Here is a 19,597-nt window from a genome sequence, read left to right as displayed (position 1 = left end):
CCCTCACCTCCCACACCACCGAACACACTCACCTCCCACACTACCAACACCCTCACCTCCCACACCACCGACCACTCTCACTTCCCACACCACCGACCACCCTCACCTCCCACACCACCGACCACTCTCACTTCCCACACCACCGACCACCCTCACCTCCCACACCACCGAACACTCTCACCTCCCACACTACCAACCTCACCTCCCACACCACCGAACACACTCACCTCCCACACTACCGACCTCACCTCCCACACCACCGGACCACCCTCACCTCCCACACCACCGACCACCCTCACCTCCCACACCACCGACCACCCTCACCTCCCACACCACCGACCACCCTCACCTCCCACACCACCGAACCACCCTCACCTCCCACACCACCAACACGCTCACTTCCCACACCACCGAACACACTCACCTCCCACACTACCGACCTCACCTCCCACACCACCGGACCACCCTCACCTCCCACACCACCGACCACCGTCACCTCCCACACCTCCGAACACCCACACCTCCCACACCACCGACCACCCACACCACTGAACACATTCACCTCCCACACCACCGACTTCACCTCCCACACCACCGACCACCCACACCACCGAACACATTCACCTCCCACACCACCGAACCACCCTCACCTCCCACACCACCAACACCCTCACTTCCCATACAACCGAACACAATCACCTCCCACACCACCAACACGCTCACCTCCCACACCACCAACACCCTCACCTCCAACACCCTCACTTCCCACACCACCGAACACACTCACCTCCCACACTACCGACCACCCTCACCTCCAACACCCTCACTTCCCACACCACCGAACACACTCACCTCCCACACTACCGACCTCACCTCCCACACCACCGACCACCCTCACCTCCCACACAACCGAACACAATCACCTCCCACGCCACCAAACCACCCTCACCTCCCACACCACCAACACCCTCACTTCCCACACCACCGAACACACTCACCTCCCACACTACCGCCCTCCCCTCCCACACCACCGACCACCCTCACCTCCCACACTACCGACCACCCTCACCTCCCACACCACCGAGCACCCTCACCTCCCACACCACCACCCACACTCACATCCCACACAACCGAACCCAATCACCTCCCACACCTCCGAACACCCTCACCTCCCACACCACCGAACACTCTCACCTCCCACACTACCAACCTCACCTCCCACACCACCGAACACACTCACCTCCCACACTACCGACCTCACCTCCCACACCACCGGACCACCCTCACCTCCCACACCACCGACCACCCTCACCTCCCACACCACCGACCACCCTCACCTCCCACACCACCGAACACACTCACCTCCCACACCACCGAACCACCCTCACCTCCCACACCACCAACACCCTCACTTCCCATACTACCGAACACAATCACCTCCCACACCACCAACACGCTCACCTCCCACACCACCGACCACACTCACCTCCCACACCACCAACACGCTCACTTCCCACACCACTGACCACCCTCGCCTCCCACACTACCGACCACCCTCACCTCCCACACTACCGACCACCCTCACCTCCCACACTACCGACCACCCTCACCTCCAACGCCCTCACTTCCCACACCACCGAACACACTCACCTCCCACACTACCGACCTCACCTCCCACACCACCGAACAACCCTCACCTCCCACACCACCGACCACCCTCACCTCCCACACCACCGACCACCCTCACCTCCCACACCACCGACACCCTCACCTCCCACACCACCGACCACCCTCACCTCCCAAACCAGCGAACACACTCACCCCCCACACCACCGACCTCACCTCCCACACCACAAACACACTCACCTCCCACACCACCGAACTACCCTCACCTCCCACACCACTGACCACCGTCACCTCCCACACCTCCGAACACCCTCACCTCCCACACCACCGACCACCGTCACCTCCCACACCACCGACCACCCTCACCTCCCACACCACCGACACCCTCACCTCCCACACCACCGACCACCCTCACCTCCCAAACCAGCGAACACAGTCACCCCCCACACCACCGACCTCACCTCCCACACCACAAACACACTCACCTCCCACACCACCAAACTACCCTCACCTCCCACACCACTGACCACCGTCACCTCCCACACCTCCGAACACCCTCACCTCCCACATCACCGAACCACCCTCACTTCCCACACAACCGAATACAATCACCTACACCACCAAACCACCCTCACCTCCTACACCACCGACCACCGTCACCTCCCATACCTCCGAACACCCACACCTCCCACACCACCGACCACCCACACCACTGAACACATTCACCTCCCACACCACCGAACACACTCACCTCCCACACTACCGCCCTCACCTCCCACACCACCGACCACCCTCACCTCCCACACTACCGACCACCCTCACCTCCCACACCACCGAGCACCCTCACCTCCCACACCACCACCCACACTCACCTCCCACACAACCGAACCCAATCACCTCCCACACCACCGAACTACCCTCACCTCCCACACCACTGACCACCATCACCTCCCACACCTCCGAACACCCTCACCTCCCACATCACCGAACCACCCTCACTTCCCACACAACCGAATACAATCACCTACACCACCAAACCACCCTCACCTCCTACACCACCGACCACCGTCACCTCCCACACCTCCGAACACCCACACCTCCAACACAACCGAATACAATCACCTCCCACACCTCCGAACACCCACACCTCCCACACCACCGACCACCCTCACTTCCCACACAACCGAACACAATCACCTCCCACGCCACCAAACCACCCTCACCTCCCACACCACCGACCACCCTCACCTCCCACACCTCCGACCACCCTCACCTCCCACACCACCAACACCCTCACCTCCCACACCAACGAACCACCCTCACTTCCCACACCACCGACCACCCTCACCTCCCACACCACCGAACACTCTCACCTCCCACACTACCAACCTCACCTCCCACACCACCGAACCACCCTCACCTCCCACACCACCGACCACCCTCACCTCCCACACCACCGAACACTCTCACCTCCCACACTACCAACCTCACCTCCCACACCACCGAACCACCCTCACCTCCCACACCACCGAACACACTCACCTCCCACACCACTGAACACTCTCACCTCCCACACTACCAACCTCACCTCCCACACCACCGAACCACCCTCACCTCCCACACCACCGAACACACTCACCTCCCACACTACCAACACCCTCACCTCCCACACCACCGACCACTCTCACTTCCCACACCACCGACCACCCTCACCTCCCACACCACCGACCACTCTCACTTCCCACACCACCGACCACCCTCACCTCCCACACCACCGAACACTCTCACCTCCCACACTACCAACCTCACCTCCCACACCACCGGACCACCCTCACCTCCCACACCACCGACCACCCTCACCTCCCACACCACCGACCACCCTCACCTCCCACACCACCGACCACCCTCACCTCCCACACCACCGACCACCCTCACCTCCCACACCACCGAACACACTCACCTCCCACACCACCGAACCACCCTCACCTCCCACACCACGAACACCCTCACTTCCCATACAACCGAACACAATCACCTCCCACACCACCAACACGCTCACCTCCCACACCACCGACCACACTCACCTCCCACACCACCAACACGCTCACTTCCCACACCACTGACCACCCTCGCCTCCCACACTACCGACCACCGTCACCTCCCACACCTCCGAACACCCTCACCTCCCACACTACCGACCACCGTCACCTCCCACACCTCCGAACACCCTCACCTCCCACACTACCGACCACCCTCACCTCCAACACCCTCACTTCCCACACCACCGAACACACTCACCTCCCACACTACCGACCTCACCTCCCACACCACCGAACAACCCTCACCTCCCACACCACCGACCACCCTCACCTCCCACACCACCGACCACCCTCACCTCCCACACCACCGACACCCTCACCTCCCACACCACCGACCACCCTCACCTCCCAAACCAGCGAACACACTCACCCCCCACAGCACCGACCTCACCTCCCACACCACAAACACACTCACCTCCCACACCACCGAACTACCCTCACCTCCCACACCACTGACCACCGTCACCTCCCACACCTCCGAACACCCTCACCTCCCACACCACCGACCACCGTCACCTCCCACACCACCGACCACCCTCACCTCCCACACCACCGACACCCTCACCTCCCACACCACCGACCACCCTCACCTCCCAAACCAGCGAACACACTCACCCCCCACACCACCGACCTCACCTCCCACACCACAAACACACTCACCTCCCACACCACCAAACTACCCTCACCTCCCACACCACTGACCACCGTCACCTCCCACACCTCCGAACACCCTCACCTCCCACATCACCGAACCACCCTCACTTCCCACACAACCGAATACAATCACCTACACCACCAAACCACCCTCACCTCCTACACCACCGACCACCGTCACCTCCCATACCTCCGAACACCCACACCTCCCACACCACCGACCACCCACACCACTGAACACATTCACCTCCCACACCACCGACCTCACCTCGCACACCACCGACCACCCACACCACCGAACACATTCACCTCCCACACCACCGAACCAACCTCACCTCCCACACCACCAACACCCTCACTTCCCATACAACCGAACACAATCACCTCCCACACCACCAACACGCTCACCTCCCACACCACCAACACCCTCACCACCAACACCCTCACTTCCCACATCACCGAACACACTCACCTCCCACACTACCGACCACCCTCACCTCCAACACCCTCACTTCCCACACCACCGAACACACTCACCTCCCACACTACCGACCTCACCTCCCACACCACCGACCACCCTCACTTCCCACACAACCGAACACAATCACCTCCCACGCCACCAAACCAACCTCACCTCCCACACCACCAACACCCTCACCTCCCACACCACCGACCACCCTCACCTCCCAAACCACCGAACACACTCACCTCCCACACTACCGACCTCACCTCTCACACCACCGACCACCCTCACTTCCCACACAACCGAACACAATCACCTCCCACGCCACCAAACCACCCTCACCTCCCACACCACCAACACCCTCACTTCCCACACCACCGAACACACTCACCTCCCACACTACCGCCCTCACCTCCCACACCACCGACCACCCTCACCTCCCACACTACCGACCACCCTCACCTCCCACACCACCGAGCACCCTCACCTCCCACACCACCAACACCCTCACTTCCCACACCACCGAACACACTCACCTCCCACACTACCGCCCTCACCTCCCACACCACCGACCACCCTCACCTCCCACACTACCGACCACCCTCACCTCCCACACAACCGAACCCAATCACCTCCCACACCACCGAACTACCCTCACCTCCCACACCACTGACCACCGTCACCTCCCACACCTCCGAACACCCTCACCTCCCACATCACCGAACCACCCTCACTTCCCACACAACCGAATACAATCACCTACACCACCAAACCACCCTCACCTCCTACACCACCGACCACCGTCACCTCCCACACCTCCGAACACCCACACCTCCAACACAACCGAATACAATCACCTCCCACACCTCCGAACACCCACACCTCCCACACCACCGACCACCCTCAGTTCCCACACAACCGAACACAATCACCTCCCACGCCACCAAACCACCCTCACCTCCCACACCACCGACCACCCTCACCTCCCACACCACCGACCACCCTCACCTCCCACACCACCGACCACCCTCACCTCCCACACCACCAACACCCTCACCTCCCACACCACCAACACCCTCACCTCCCACACCAACGAACCACCCTCACTTCCCACACCACCGACCACCCTCACCTCCCACACCACCGAACACTCTCACCTCCCACACTACCAACCTCACCTCCCACACCACTGAACCACCCTCACCTCCCACACCACCGAACACACTCACCTCCCACCCCACCGAACACTCTCACCTCCCACACTACCAACCTCACCTCCCACACCACCGAACCACCCTCACCTCCCACACCACCAACCACTCTCACTTCCCACACCACCGACCACCCTCACCTCCCACACCACCGACCACTCTCACTTCCCACACCACCGACCACCCTCACCTCCCACACCACCGAACACTCTCACCTCCCACACTACCAACCTCACCTCCCACACCACCGAACACACTCACCTCCCACACTACCGACCTCACCTCCCACACCACCGGACCACCCTCACCTCCCACACCACCGACCACCCTCACCTCCCACACCACCGACCACCCTCACCTCCCACACCACCGACCACCCTCACCTCCCACACCACCGAACCACCCTCACCTCCCACACCTCCAATACCCTCACTTCCCATACAACCGAACACAATCACCTCCCACACCACCAACACGCTCACTTCCCACACCACTGACCACACTCACCTCCCACACTACCGACCACCGTCACCTCCCACACCTCCGAACACCCTCACCTCCCACACTACCGACCACCGTCACCTCCCACACCTCCGAACACCCTCACCTCCAACACCCTCACTTCCCACACCACCGAACACACTCACCTCCCACACTACCGACCTCACCTCCCACACCACCGAACAACCCTCACCACCCACACCACCGACCACCCTCACCTCCCACACCACCGACCACCCTCACCTCCCACACCACCGACACCCTCACCTCCCACACCACCGACCACCCTCACCTCCCAAACCAGCGAACACACTCACCCCCCACACCACCGACCTCACCTCCCACACCACAAACACACTCACCTCCCACACCACCGAACTACCCTCACCTCCCACACCACTGACCACCGTCACCTCCCACACCTCCGAACACCCTCACCTCCCACACCACCGACCACCGTCACCTCCCACACCACCGACCACCCTCACCTCCCACACCACCGACACCCTCACCTCCCACACCACCGACCACCCTCACCTCCCACACCACAAACACACTCACCTCCCACACCAACGAACCACCCTCACTTCCCACACCACCGACCACCCTCACCTCCCACACCACCGAACACTCTCACCTCCCACACGACCAACCTCACCTCCCACACCACCGAACCACCCTCACCTCGCACACCACCGACCACCCTCACCTCCCACACCACCGAACACTCTCACCTCCCACACTACCAACCTCACCTCCCACACCACCGAACCACCCTCACCTCCCACACCACCGAACACCCTCACCTCCCACACCACCGAACACTCTCACCTCCCACACTACCAACCTCACCTCCCACACCACTGAACCACCCTCACCTCCCACACCACCGAACACACTCACCTCCCACACTACCAACACCCTCACCTCCCACACCACCAACCACTCTCACTTCCCACACCACCGACCACCCTCACCTCCCACACCACCGACCACTCTCACTTCCCACACCACCGACCACCCTCACCTCCCACACCACCGAACACTCTCACCTCCCACACTACCAACCTCACCTCCCACACCACCGAACACACTCACCTCCCACACTACCGACCTCACCTCCCACACCACCGGACCACCCTCACCTCCCACACCACCGACCACCCTCACCTCCCACACCACCGACCACCCTCACCTCCCACACCACCGACCACCCTCACCTCCCACACCACCGAACCACCCTCACCTCCCACACCTCCAACACCCTCACTTCCCATACAACCGAACACAATCACCTCCCACACCACCAACACGCTCACTTCCCACACCACTGACCACACTCACCTCCCACACTACCGACCACCGTCACCTCCCACACCTCCGAACACCCTCACCTCCCACACTACCGACCACCCTCACCTCCCACACCACCGACACCCTCACCTCCCACACCACCGACCACCCTCACCTCCCACACCACTGACCACCGTCACCTCCCACACCTCCGAACACCCTCACCTCCCACATCACCGAACCACCCTCACTTCCCACACAACCGAATACAATCACCTACACCACCAAACCACCCTCACCTCCTACACCACCGACCACCGTCACCTCCCATACCTCCGAACACCCACACCTCCCACACCACCGACCACCCACACCACTGAACACATTCACCTCCCACACCACCGACCTCACCTCCCACACCACCGACCACCCACACCACCGAACACATTCACCTCCCACACCACCGAACCAACCTCACCTCCCACACCACCAACACCCTCACTTCCCATACAACCGAACACAATCACCTCCCACACCACCAACACGCTCACCTCCCACACCACCAACACCCTCACCACCAACACCCTCACTTCCCACACCACCGAACACACTCACCTCCCACACTACCGACCACCCTCACCTCCAACACCCTCACTTCCCACACCACCGAACACACTCACCTCCCACACTACCGACCTCACCTCCCACACCACCGACCACCCTCACTTCCCACACAACCGAACACAATCACCTCCCACGCCACCAAACCACCCTCACCTCCCACACCACCAACACCCTCACCTCCCCCACCACCGACCACCCTCACCTCCCAAACCAGCGAACACACTCACCCCCCACACCACCGACCTCACCTCCCACACCACAAACACACTCACCTCCCACACCACCGACCACCCTCACCTCCCACACCACCGACCACTCTCACCTCCCACACCACCGACCACCCTCACCTCCCACACCACCGACCACCCTCACCTCCCACGCCACCGAACACACTCACCTCCCACACCACCGAACATACTCACCTCCCACACCACCGAACACACTCACCTCCCACACCACCGAACACACTCACCTCCCATACCACCGAACACACTCACCTCCCATACCCCCGAACCACCCTCACCTCCCACACCACCGAACACCCTCACCTCCCACACCACCGAACACACTCACCTCCCACACCACCGAACACACTCACCTCCCACACCACCGAACACACTCAACTCCCACACCACCGACCACCCTCACCTCCCACACCACCGACCACCCTCACCTCTCCCATCACCCGCATGAAAATAGAGTGGATAGCCAGAGACTTTTCCTCAGGGCGGAAATGTTGGTCATGATGGGACATAGTTTTAAGGTGATTGGAGGAAGGTATAGGGCAGATGTCAGAGGTAGGTGGATGTCACTGGGAGTGGTGGGTGTGTGGAATGCACTGCCAGCGGAGGTGGTGGAGTCTGAGTCATTTGGGACATTTAAGCGACTTTAAGGCACATGGACAGCAGTAAATTGAAGGTGTGTAGGTTACATTGACCTTAGATTAGAATAAATGATCGGCACAACATCGTGGGCCGAAGGGCCTGTTCTATGTTCTATGCACAACCCCCTTCATTATATATACCTGCCGCACCAAGAGCTGGGTTGGCAGTGACAGCGGGTCTGGTCCATCGGATGGAGGATGTTGACAGCCTGCTCTGCGATGAGCTCCATGTTCTACATGGACTGACTGATGCCCACAGTAGCACCTTCCACCTGGGTGATCCCTGAATGCGGGATGGCCAGTCCATAACACGGTCCTGTTGAATAGCTGGGGACGGTTGGGGGAGGTATGGGGCGGTGGGTGAGGGGGGGGGGGGGGGGGGGTGGGGGGTGGGGCTGCACTGTCTAGCCACTGGGCCTCACTCCTCCCCGCCCCTTACACTCAGTGGCCATCACACCCCGCCCCACCAAACATCCACCAGACAGAGCACAGAGGCAAGTTTCAACGGTGTTAACAGGTGTTTAATTTGAAGAGGTATATACAGTCTATGCCCTAGCCCCTATAGCTAAACTGTGACCTGCACCCGTGCCAACTTAACTGATGCCTAACTTTCTGGCCTTACGGGCCCTACCGTCTTTGTGGTTCCCCAGACGGTACAGCAGGAGTGGAGGCAGACTGCTGTGACCCCTGCGCTGCGACTAGGGTCCCCTTTGCCGCACGTCTCCTGTGGCGGCCCGGCCTAGATGGGCCCGGGTACTCCTCGGACATCCCAGCTGGCGTGGTGCCGCCCTGTTCTGCCCACTGCCCACCAGATGCACCAGGGACAGGAGGGGGGGAGTCCAAGGTGCTGTGGTGTTCCTCGACTTCCCCTGCAGGAGTCACCGGGTGAGGGGGGTTGGGGTGTGGGGTGAGGGGTGGCCACACATATGTGAGGACCCGCAACCAGGTAGGGAGTCTCACTTCGTGGCCCGCCGCCGACCTCCGCATCGGCGACCTCCCTCTCCTCCGGACCGCCAAAAATGTCTAGTGCTCTCTACTCAGGCACGGTGAGGGGACGCATGTCTTGTGATCACCCTTCGATCTTCTCCCGCTCCCAGCGGTTATGCGTAGACTTGTCCTGGGGGGACAGCAAACACAAATAGCAACAGTTATAGACGGCCTGGCTCATGCAGCATATGGTTTGGGTCTCGGATGCCCTTGGTGCCCTGAGCATTACAGCTGGCATGGGTGGGAGCAGCCATGTGGGTCGGGGTGGGGGTCTGACCGTCCCCCTGGGGGGTGGGGAGGAGCGGGTCACATGCGTGTGGTGGGTAGGGTGGTTGCTGCCAGGGGCACAGTGCTGGGTACTCACCTTGGTTGCCCTGAGGAGGTCATGCAGTTTTTTCCTGCACTGGTCTGCAGTCCGAGCCACCACCCTTACGGCGCTGACAGCGCCTGCCACCTCTGCCCAGGCACAGCGAACGATGGCACCTGCTGACCTCCGTCCCAGCCCGGGGTACAACACCAGCCCCCTCTCGTCCACAGCATCCAGGTGGGTCTCCAATTTGGCATCCCGGAATCGCGGCGTTGCCCTCCTTGCAGCCATCTTGCCTGCAAAGCTATGTGTGTGAGGGGGAGAATGATTAAGTGCAGCCGTGGTGTCGCATCAATCATGGAACTGGCGAATCGGCCTCCGGTCCGTTAACAGAGTCGGGTGTTTCACGATCCACCCGTGCTAGCCCCTTGGGAGCGATTGAATCGCTCCACCAGGGGACCCGATCACGCCGTCGTGAAACTCCACCGTTTTCACAACGGCGTCAACGTAGTCTCAGGAATGGAGAATCCAGCCCAAGATATTAGGGAAAAAACAACTTGGACTGGGGCCGGGATTCTCTGGCCGTTTCGTGCATGCGTGGAATTACACTGGCTATTCCGCGCCGACTGGAGCTGCGGGGACCACTCCGGCACCAACCTCGCCCCCAAAGAAGGTGAGAATTCCTCACTTTCGGGGGACGTTGATGCTGGAGTCGTTGGTGCCGGTTTTCACGCTGGCTTGGGGACATAGCCCCATTATTAGCGAATCCCGCCCCTGGATTCTCCATTTGGGAGACAATGGGCAGAATTCTCCCTTTCTGAGACTCTGGGCTGGATTCTCCGCTTGCCGACGCCAACATCGCGAAACGCGATTGGGCGGAGAATAGCTTCCGATGCCGAAATCGGGGTAGGCGCCGGTTTCACGGCAAATCGGGATGCTCCGGCACCCCGACAATGGCGTAGATGCGTCGCTCGCCGCGCAAGCTTAAAGTACAGTCGGCATATCATTAGCAGGCCTGACACCCGATGTTCCGTGACGTCTGCGATTCACCGCCTTCGATGGAGCGAAGGCGGTGAATTTCCCGACGGTGTAGTTCACTTGTGGTTTTAAAAATCGTGAACCTGGCTTCCTGACTGCTGAGCGAGAGAGAGGAGGTAGGAAATAGCGTGGAGTGACTGCGGGCTGCCGGCCCGGACACCAGCTGTGCTGGCTGCGGCGAGGGGTGCCCTGCCAGGACCGGGGGAGGAGAGGGGGAGGGGGGGCGGTCCTTTCAGTCGCCGAGTGCGGTCCTGTCCGGGATTTCGCAGACATTGATGCACAGGTGTATCCGCGCCATCACGGAGGCCCAATATGCACATGCGGACCAGTACATACAGTTCCATGTGGACCATGTCCACCAAGATGCCCGGGCAGCGGGATTCGCTGCTGTTGCTGGGATGCCCCAGTCCAGAAGGTCATCAACGGGATGCATGTCACCCTAAGGGCACCGGCGGATAACAAGCCACTGTACACCACCAGAAAGGGGTTCCACTCCATGAACATACAGCTGGTCTGTGATCAACAGATGCGCTTCTGCACCCGATACCCGGCCAGTGTACACGATTCTTTCATCTTGGCACACTCGGCGATCCCCAACATGTTCGAGGGGCACCACCCTGGCTGGGGGATTGGCTGCTGGGCGACAGGCGTAGCTGATGATACCTATCCGGAGGTCACTGACTGACGCAGAGACCCGCTACAACAATGCTCTTACAGTGACCAGGGGTGTGGTCGAGCGGTCCTTTGGCCTCCTCAAGATGCGCTTCAGGTGTCTGGACTACTCTGGAGGAGTCCTTCAGTACAAGGCTGAGAGGGCCGCTCGCATTGTGGTAGCCTGCTGCATCCTCCACAATATAGCACAGCAGAGGGACGCAGTGCTGGAGGAGGGGGATGAGGAGGAAGGGTAGGCCTCGTCCGACGAGGGAGACGATAAGCAGGACATGGGGCCCGGACAGGCACGGGAGGCCGCACAATGCCATCGGCAGGGCTAGCATGCACGGGACACCCTCATTACGACATGGTTCGCTGACTAGGGGGGGTGGGGGGAGGGGGTTGCTGGCTATTGACACCATCATCCCAGACCACAACCCCTCAACTTCCACACCACCAAAACGCCCGCATGCACACCCCCTCTGTGACACATATTTGCGGCGTGACAAGCTGGGGACAATCTGGTCCATGGGATGGAGGATGATGACAACCCGCTCTGCGATGAGCTCTGGTGCTCCACAGGGCATGACATCGCCTGACACATGCGCACAGTAGCACCTTCCACCTGGGTGATCCCTGCAGGAGTTCCTGCGTCCGGCACCTCCCCCGAGCTCCAGGGTGTCCTGAGTCTCGGGCAGAGGGCTCGTGTTCGGGCTACTCTCCGTGTCAGTGCTTGGCCATCTGGGGGGCACCGGCTCTGGCACTGGCTGGGGGTGGGGGCTCCAGATGGACCCACCCCATCTCTGCAGGTCCTGTAAGATACAAGACGACATGTATGATTAGACAGCGGGCTGGGGAGGGTGTGGGGGGGGCGGCGTTGGGGGGAGTTGAGGGTGAGGGGGTGCAAGTTAGGTGGAGTGGGGGGCTGTCCACCCAACTAAGCGGGGTCTCACTTGCTCGCACGCCGCCAACCTCCAGCTCGGTGAGCTCCCTTTCCTCCGGGCCGCCGTCCACGTTCTGTGCCCTATGCTCGGGCACAGTGCCATGGGCACATCACTGCCTACTCACGCTGGCAGCCCTGAGGAGGTTGTGCAGTTTCTTCATGCACTGGATCCCATTCCGGACAATGTTGCCCATGGCGCCCAGGCACGGAGAATGGCGGCGCCTTTCCTCCTGGGCCGGGGTACAGGGTTATCCTTCTCTCCTTCACAGCATTCAGCAGGGTGTCCAGCTCAGTGTCCCTGAACCATGGCGCTGCTCTCCTTCCAGCCATCCTGTTGACTGTACGGTGTGTATGGGGGGATGAATTGTTGAAATGCGGCTGCGGTGTGTGAGCCTCATGTGCGCCAATCACGGAGCTGGCGAATCCAACGCCATTTCGCACGGAACCGGTTGCGTTCCACGTGTCGATGGTGCTAGCCCATTCAGAGTTGCTGAATGTCGATTCCCACGAAAAGCGGTGCAGGATTGGCAGGGTCCCTGGTTGACGCTCGGGTGGCTGACCAACTGCAGCTGCTCACGCCCCACATACACACTGATGAAAGCCAAAAAGATGGGACATGTTGTGCCCATACAGTTGATGGGTCGTCTGGGGCCAGAGGGCATCCAAAAGGATGCCACAGTGGGGTCACCTATACGACCCAGGGCGCCAGGTTTAAAGCAGGCTGTCCGTGGCATGCGCAGCCGCATGGCTGCCTTGCCGGCTGTGGTAATGGTGTTGTGTCTCCGTCCACCCCGACCCTACAGCCCACCTCCTGGCCACCCCCCCCCCCCGGCTCTTGCAGTAGGGCCAATGCCTACTGAGTTGCAGATTAGAGAAGTACGTGGTGAATCAGGAGATGTGAAACTTTCTACAGTTCTCTCACCCCTAGCCCTCTAAACACCACCACCTAACCTACAACAACCCCTGCAATTTACAGATTTCCATTTGCGGTTTCCATATTTCCCACTGGTCGTTGTCGCACTGGTGGTCATATGGAACTAGTCTGCCCTACTTCTCCTTCCCCTTCCACTAAACTGAGGCTCTATGCATTGATGTGCAGATACGCCAAGAAAAAAGACCCAAATGTGTGCATGCCAGGCATTAATAGAGGCAGTGAACGAATGGTGGTCAAGAACCTAAGGGCCACAACCCATAATTTGGGAACGACAGCTCTCATGGAGACCAGGTGGTCTGTGCAATTAGCTTAGACCTGCAGATTTATTTTCCATGGTACTTTGGTTGATGGAGCATACTGCACTGTATTAGTTTTTCACAGTTCCATTTATTCTGTTTCCCTCTGTGTTAAAATTAGCCCCATTAGCTCCAAAAAATGTGAAATCTGCTTAAACCGCTGAAATTTCAGACAAAATATGAGTCATCTTGGTAAAATCTAGAATTTACTGTAACATGAGAATACTAATGTTTTCCTTTTTTTACTGTATTAGAATTGGTTTTGTCTTTGTTGTAAATGCTGATGAGAAAGCTGATGGCAATCAGGTTGCAGGAGTTGCTCTTCTGAGAGCCTTTAACTTCATTGGAGAAGATTCTGAACTTTCCCATGCATTTTCTTCAATAGTAGCAGTGAGTATGGAGAGGATTAATATGAATAAATCATAATGTTACATTAAATATACATATTACATATTTGGGTTCTGTTGAACACTTTACTTTAAAGTTATCTAGGCTATTGTTATCACACCGTGGGCGAGGGTGCTGTCAAATTCCAGCCCCAGAATACCAACACATGTGAATTAAGCAATAATTTGTGTATTTTCCTGAGATCTTTAACCCAGGACTTCTCTGATAAGTTACAAGCACGTGATTTGTAAATAAACCATAAAAAAACTGTTTATTTATAACATGGAAAAAGATGAACATATAATGGTAAGAATGGAACAAAGGCCTGTTAATCTAACTCTTCCCCAAACCCCCTCCCACCCTTCACCCAGACACATGTAAGACAGACATAGGTAGGGGTAGGGAAAGGATTGAATAAAACAGGGATTAAAAGGCTTGAGATGGTTCTTTGCTGCCGAGGTATCGGCCTTCGTAGCCAGTGATCTTTTAATGGTGGTCTTCAACCAGAAACTGCAGGCTGTAGAATGCTCTCCTTGTGTCTGAATAAAGCTCGTAGTCTTAAGTTGAAGGATATGCTTTATTTTGAGTCCGTTCTCTCTCCAGCGCTTATACTATGTTACATCTGAGCTGCCTGTCTGTGTCCTGTCACCATCTGCCGTTCCTGTGAAGAATCCCTGACTTCCTGTTTGTCTGTATTTATACATGTCCCGTGCTCCCTCTAGTGATTTCTTAGTTGTACTGCAATTACATTGACCTCTTGCATATATACACAGATAGGCAGATCACTACATTCCCCCTTTTTTCTTTTACATATTTTCTGTACAGTGTGAAAGACAATTGTACAAAACAGTTAGATTATTTAGAATATGTATATCTGTACAACTAGTGATGATATTGGTTATTATACAAAGCCAATTAATATTTATGAGTCCAATCTTAATAATAACATTTCTGAGTCCAAACTTTATGAATTTGTTCGGTTGAGGTTTTTTTTCTGCTGCTGGCGTGGTGATATTGATATTGTAACTTCTTTGTGAATGTCGTCAGTGTTCTTGTGTTTTAAGTAACCAACAAGTCATCACGAGGTGTTCGAATGGTCGAACCACTGATGTTGACTGACACGGACATTTTTCTGTGCTTGTGGTATCGATTTAGTGTGTCAACTTCCTTGAAAGCTGGTGTGCTCGTTTGTTCTGGAGCAAATGTGAATTGGTGAGATTCGTTGTCATGCCATGGTATGTTTGTACTCTTGTCATTGTTTCTGAGTGTAATGTTGCATTGTCCTTCATGTGCAGAGTTGTACCATGTTGTACAGGTCGTTGTTTCATTGTTGTTGTTTCTGTCGTTTCTGTCTTTGTTGTTTTCGTTGTCGTTCTTGTTGTTTTTGTGCTTGTTATTGTCGTTGTTGTTGCTGTTGTTCTCTTTGTTATGCTTCTTGTAGTTTTTGTTGTTCTTGTTGTGCTTCTTGTTGTTTTTGTTGTTGGTGTTGTTCTTGTTTCTGTTGTGCTTCTTGTGGTTTTTATTGTTCTTGTTGCGCTCAATGACTGCTCCATGTGGATAATTTGAGTAATTCTCCAAGTTATTGGTGTCAGTGTCCGCTGTGGTATCTGCTGTTTCATTGAGCGTTTCTTCTTGAGGATTGTGAGATTGATCTGATGTTGCATTGATCTTGGTGACATCAGTCATCTGCGGTGGATTTGATTCCTCTTCTTTGCTTCCTTGGTGCTCCTCTTCTGGAGTCATTTCCAGTACATTTGAATCATCTTTGGTTTCTTGTTGCCTCTCTTCTGGAGTCAAAACCTTCAAGATTTCATTTTCTTGTCGGTCTTGGTGCCCCTCTTCTGGAGTCAAAATCTTCAAGATTTCATTTTCTTGTGGGTCTTGGTGCTCCTCTTCAAGATTTCATATTCTTGTGGGTAGTTTAGAGTGGGTGAGATTTCAATTGACGTGTCTCTGGACTCATGAGTCGCCCTATTCTGATTGTTGAGTACTTCTGTACAGACGAGCTGAGATCTGTCAGTCTCGTGATCTTGCAAATCCTGAATGTCGATTGTGATCACATTGTCACTGTTTTCGCAAACAGCGGGTAGACTTGCATTGTCATCTTGTTGATTATGTGAGCTTGGTAGACTTTCATAGTCTGGTTGTTCAGATACGGAGGGTAGACCTTCATGGTCTTGTTCATGCATGGCGTTCACTATGGAGTTTTTAATTGCCTCCATTTTGGAGTCTGTCAACGAGCTGTCTGTGGAGGCTTGCGTCGCTCTCTCTGTGGAGTCGATCTGTGCTCTCTCAATGGAATCGGACAGTACTCTCTGTGTGGGGCCGTTTCTTTTTGGGTAGGGGGCAGCACGGTAGCATTGTGGATAGCATCATTGCTTCACAGCTCCAGGGTCCCAGGTTCAATTCCGGGTTGGGTCACTGTCTGTGCGGAGTCTGCACATCCTCCCCGTGTGTGCGTGGGTTTCCACCCGCGTGCTCCGGTTTCCTCCCACAGTCCAAAGATGTGCATGTTAGGTGGATTGGCCATGATAAATTGCCCTTAGTATCCAAAATTGCCCTTAGTGTTGGGTGGGGTTACTGGGTTATGGGGCTAGGGTGGAGGTGTTGACCTTGGGTAGGGTGCTCTTTCCAAGAGCCGGTGCAGACTCGATGGGCCAAATGGCCTCCTTCTGCACTGTTAATTCTATGATTGCTATTTGACAGGTTGCTGTCATCCAATGTATCGATGATCTGCCATTGCATCATGGTATTGGATTCATCTACCATGAGTGGAGTCGTGTTGAGCTTTGCAACCATGTTGCTGATGCTGTGATCAGCACATCTGAATAACTCAGCCATAGCTGAGTAGTATTGTTCGATAAACAAATCATCTTTTTTTGTTTTGGATTTGTAATCGTTCTCTTCATGTTCAATGAACAAATCATCTTCTTTGGTTTTGGATTGGTCACTGCGCTCTTCACTTTGGGTGGTGCAAACTGCTTGTTCCAGGGTGCTACAGAAGTTATTTTCAACTGCTGGTAAAAGTTCAGGCAATGTTGTGCTTTTGAGGTTGAATTTGGTGGTTTTGTGCCTTTGTGTCTTGTTTGTGATTTTCGGGCAGTTCCCCTTTAAGTGGGCGTGGTCTGCATCTGATGATGTCATGACACTCGTGACATAAAGCATAGGAATCGATTGCGCATGCGCAATTCGATTTTCCTTTACTGTGAGGTCTTCTTTCAACTGCGCATGCACGGCGTGCGCATGTGGAGATCGATCGGCGAACGGTGTTCGATGTTCTGCTGACTGCGCATGTGCGGCTTGCGCATGCGCAGATCGATCTGCGCTCAAAGCTTCTTTGTTTAACTGAGCATGCGCAGAACGATCTACGCGTTAAACGGCTGATTTCAACTGCGCAAGCGCGGCTGTGGTTTCGTACGCATGCGCAGACCCAGATTTGCGTCTTTTGTTCCCAGGGCAGTTTAAAATCTGCTCAGACACCATTTTAACTTATTTAGACCCGTGGAAAAGAACGTTATCGTCGTTTTTTCTCGGGAAGCACTTGAAGTTACATTTTTCTTGCGATCTGCACTTGTCAATCGCGATTTCCAGCGTTAAACCTTTCTGTTCCGGGAATGATTGTTTGAGTTTCACATCACTCAGTCCCTGTACGATTCCGTCTCCGAGCATTGAATGCCTTAAGGCAGCATTGTTACTGGTCTTACAGCACTCTTCAAATTTTTTCTGTATTACTTCTAATTTGGTGTTGTCTTCACCTTTCAAGTATTTAATGCCGTTATATATTTCTCTAGCTTCACGTCCTGCAGTGCTCTATTCATTTCTTCTGAGGCTGCTTTCAAATCATAAGCTATGATATATATGTTGAATATTTGTTTAAACCTTTTCCAGCTATAACTTAAATTACCGGTTGTGTTCAGCTGCGGTGGAGTTGCAACAAATTCCATTAAATCAGCGAAGTCTTCCCACGTCGAATGTCTGGTACGAGTTTTCTTGTCATTTCGATCTTTCTTTGTCTGAATTTTGTGTAATCTTATAGCAAGCGTTCTGAAGTCCCCTGGTACCATGTGTATTCCTTGTGTCTGAATAAAGCTCATAGTCTTACAGTTGAAGTAGCTTTATTTTGAGTTTGTTCTCTCTCCAGCGTTTATACTATTACATCTGAGCTGCCTATTTGTGTCCTGCTCACCAGCTGCCGTTCCTGTCAAGAGTCCCTGACTTCCTGGTTGTCTGTATTTATACATTTCCTGTGCTCCCTCTTGTGATTGCTTAGTTGTAGTGCATTTACATTGACCCCTTGTATATATACACAGATATGCAGATCACTACACTCTCTGGTAAACTTTCACTTTTAACAATCGGGATCTTCACACTGAAAATTCCTCCTCTGAAGTCGGCTCAGTCCTGACATGCCTCCACCATATTGACTTCCGGTCTCACTGAGACAATTTTAGAATTCTCTACCTGAGAATTTAAACAAAGGTTGCCTGTCCGCTCCAGACAGCAACAGCTTGTCTGTTGTTTTTGAAAATCAAGATTAATTTCCAGAGGAACTCCCACAGGTTAAACAGGCTGCAGAAAGGAAGGTCAGTTTCAGTTCCCTAGCCTTCAATCCAAGGTTGAAATCTTTACAGGCCTGATAGGGAGAGAGTGCCTAAACAAGCTTCTGGCTGTTCTTGAGGTCTGAATAGAACTGAGGTAAA

General features: G+C 55.8%; 1 protein-coding gene across 1 annotated transcript in view; it reads left to right on the top strand.

Moving 5' to 3' along the window:
- Positions 1 to 19,597, top strand: part of LOC140406279 (UDP-glucose:glycoprotein glucosyltransferase 1-like) — a gene marked incomplete at both ends in the record, with an annotated part of 178,975 nt that overhangs the window by 34,537 nt on the left and 124,841 nt on the right. Inside the window, one exon of the mRNA XM_072494390.1 lies at positions 14,765 to 14,900. Coding sequence (XP_072350491.1) covers positions 14,765 to 14,900 — 136 coding nt within the window. The remainder of the gene's footprint in view (positions 1 to 14,764; positions 14,901 to 19,597) is intronic.

Source organism: Scyliorhinus torazame, unplaced genomic scaffold (assembly GCF_047496885.1).
Source record: "Scyliorhinus torazame isolate Kashiwa2021f unplaced genomic scaffold, sScyTor2.1 scaffold_408, whole genome shotgun sequence".
In the NCBI taxonomy this organism is placed as follows: domain Eukaryota; kingdom Metazoa; phylum Chordata; class Chondrichthyes; order Carcharhiniformes; family Scyliorhinidae; genus Scyliorhinus; species Scyliorhinus torazame.
This window is presented reverse-complemented; position numbering and strand designations above follow the sequence as displayed.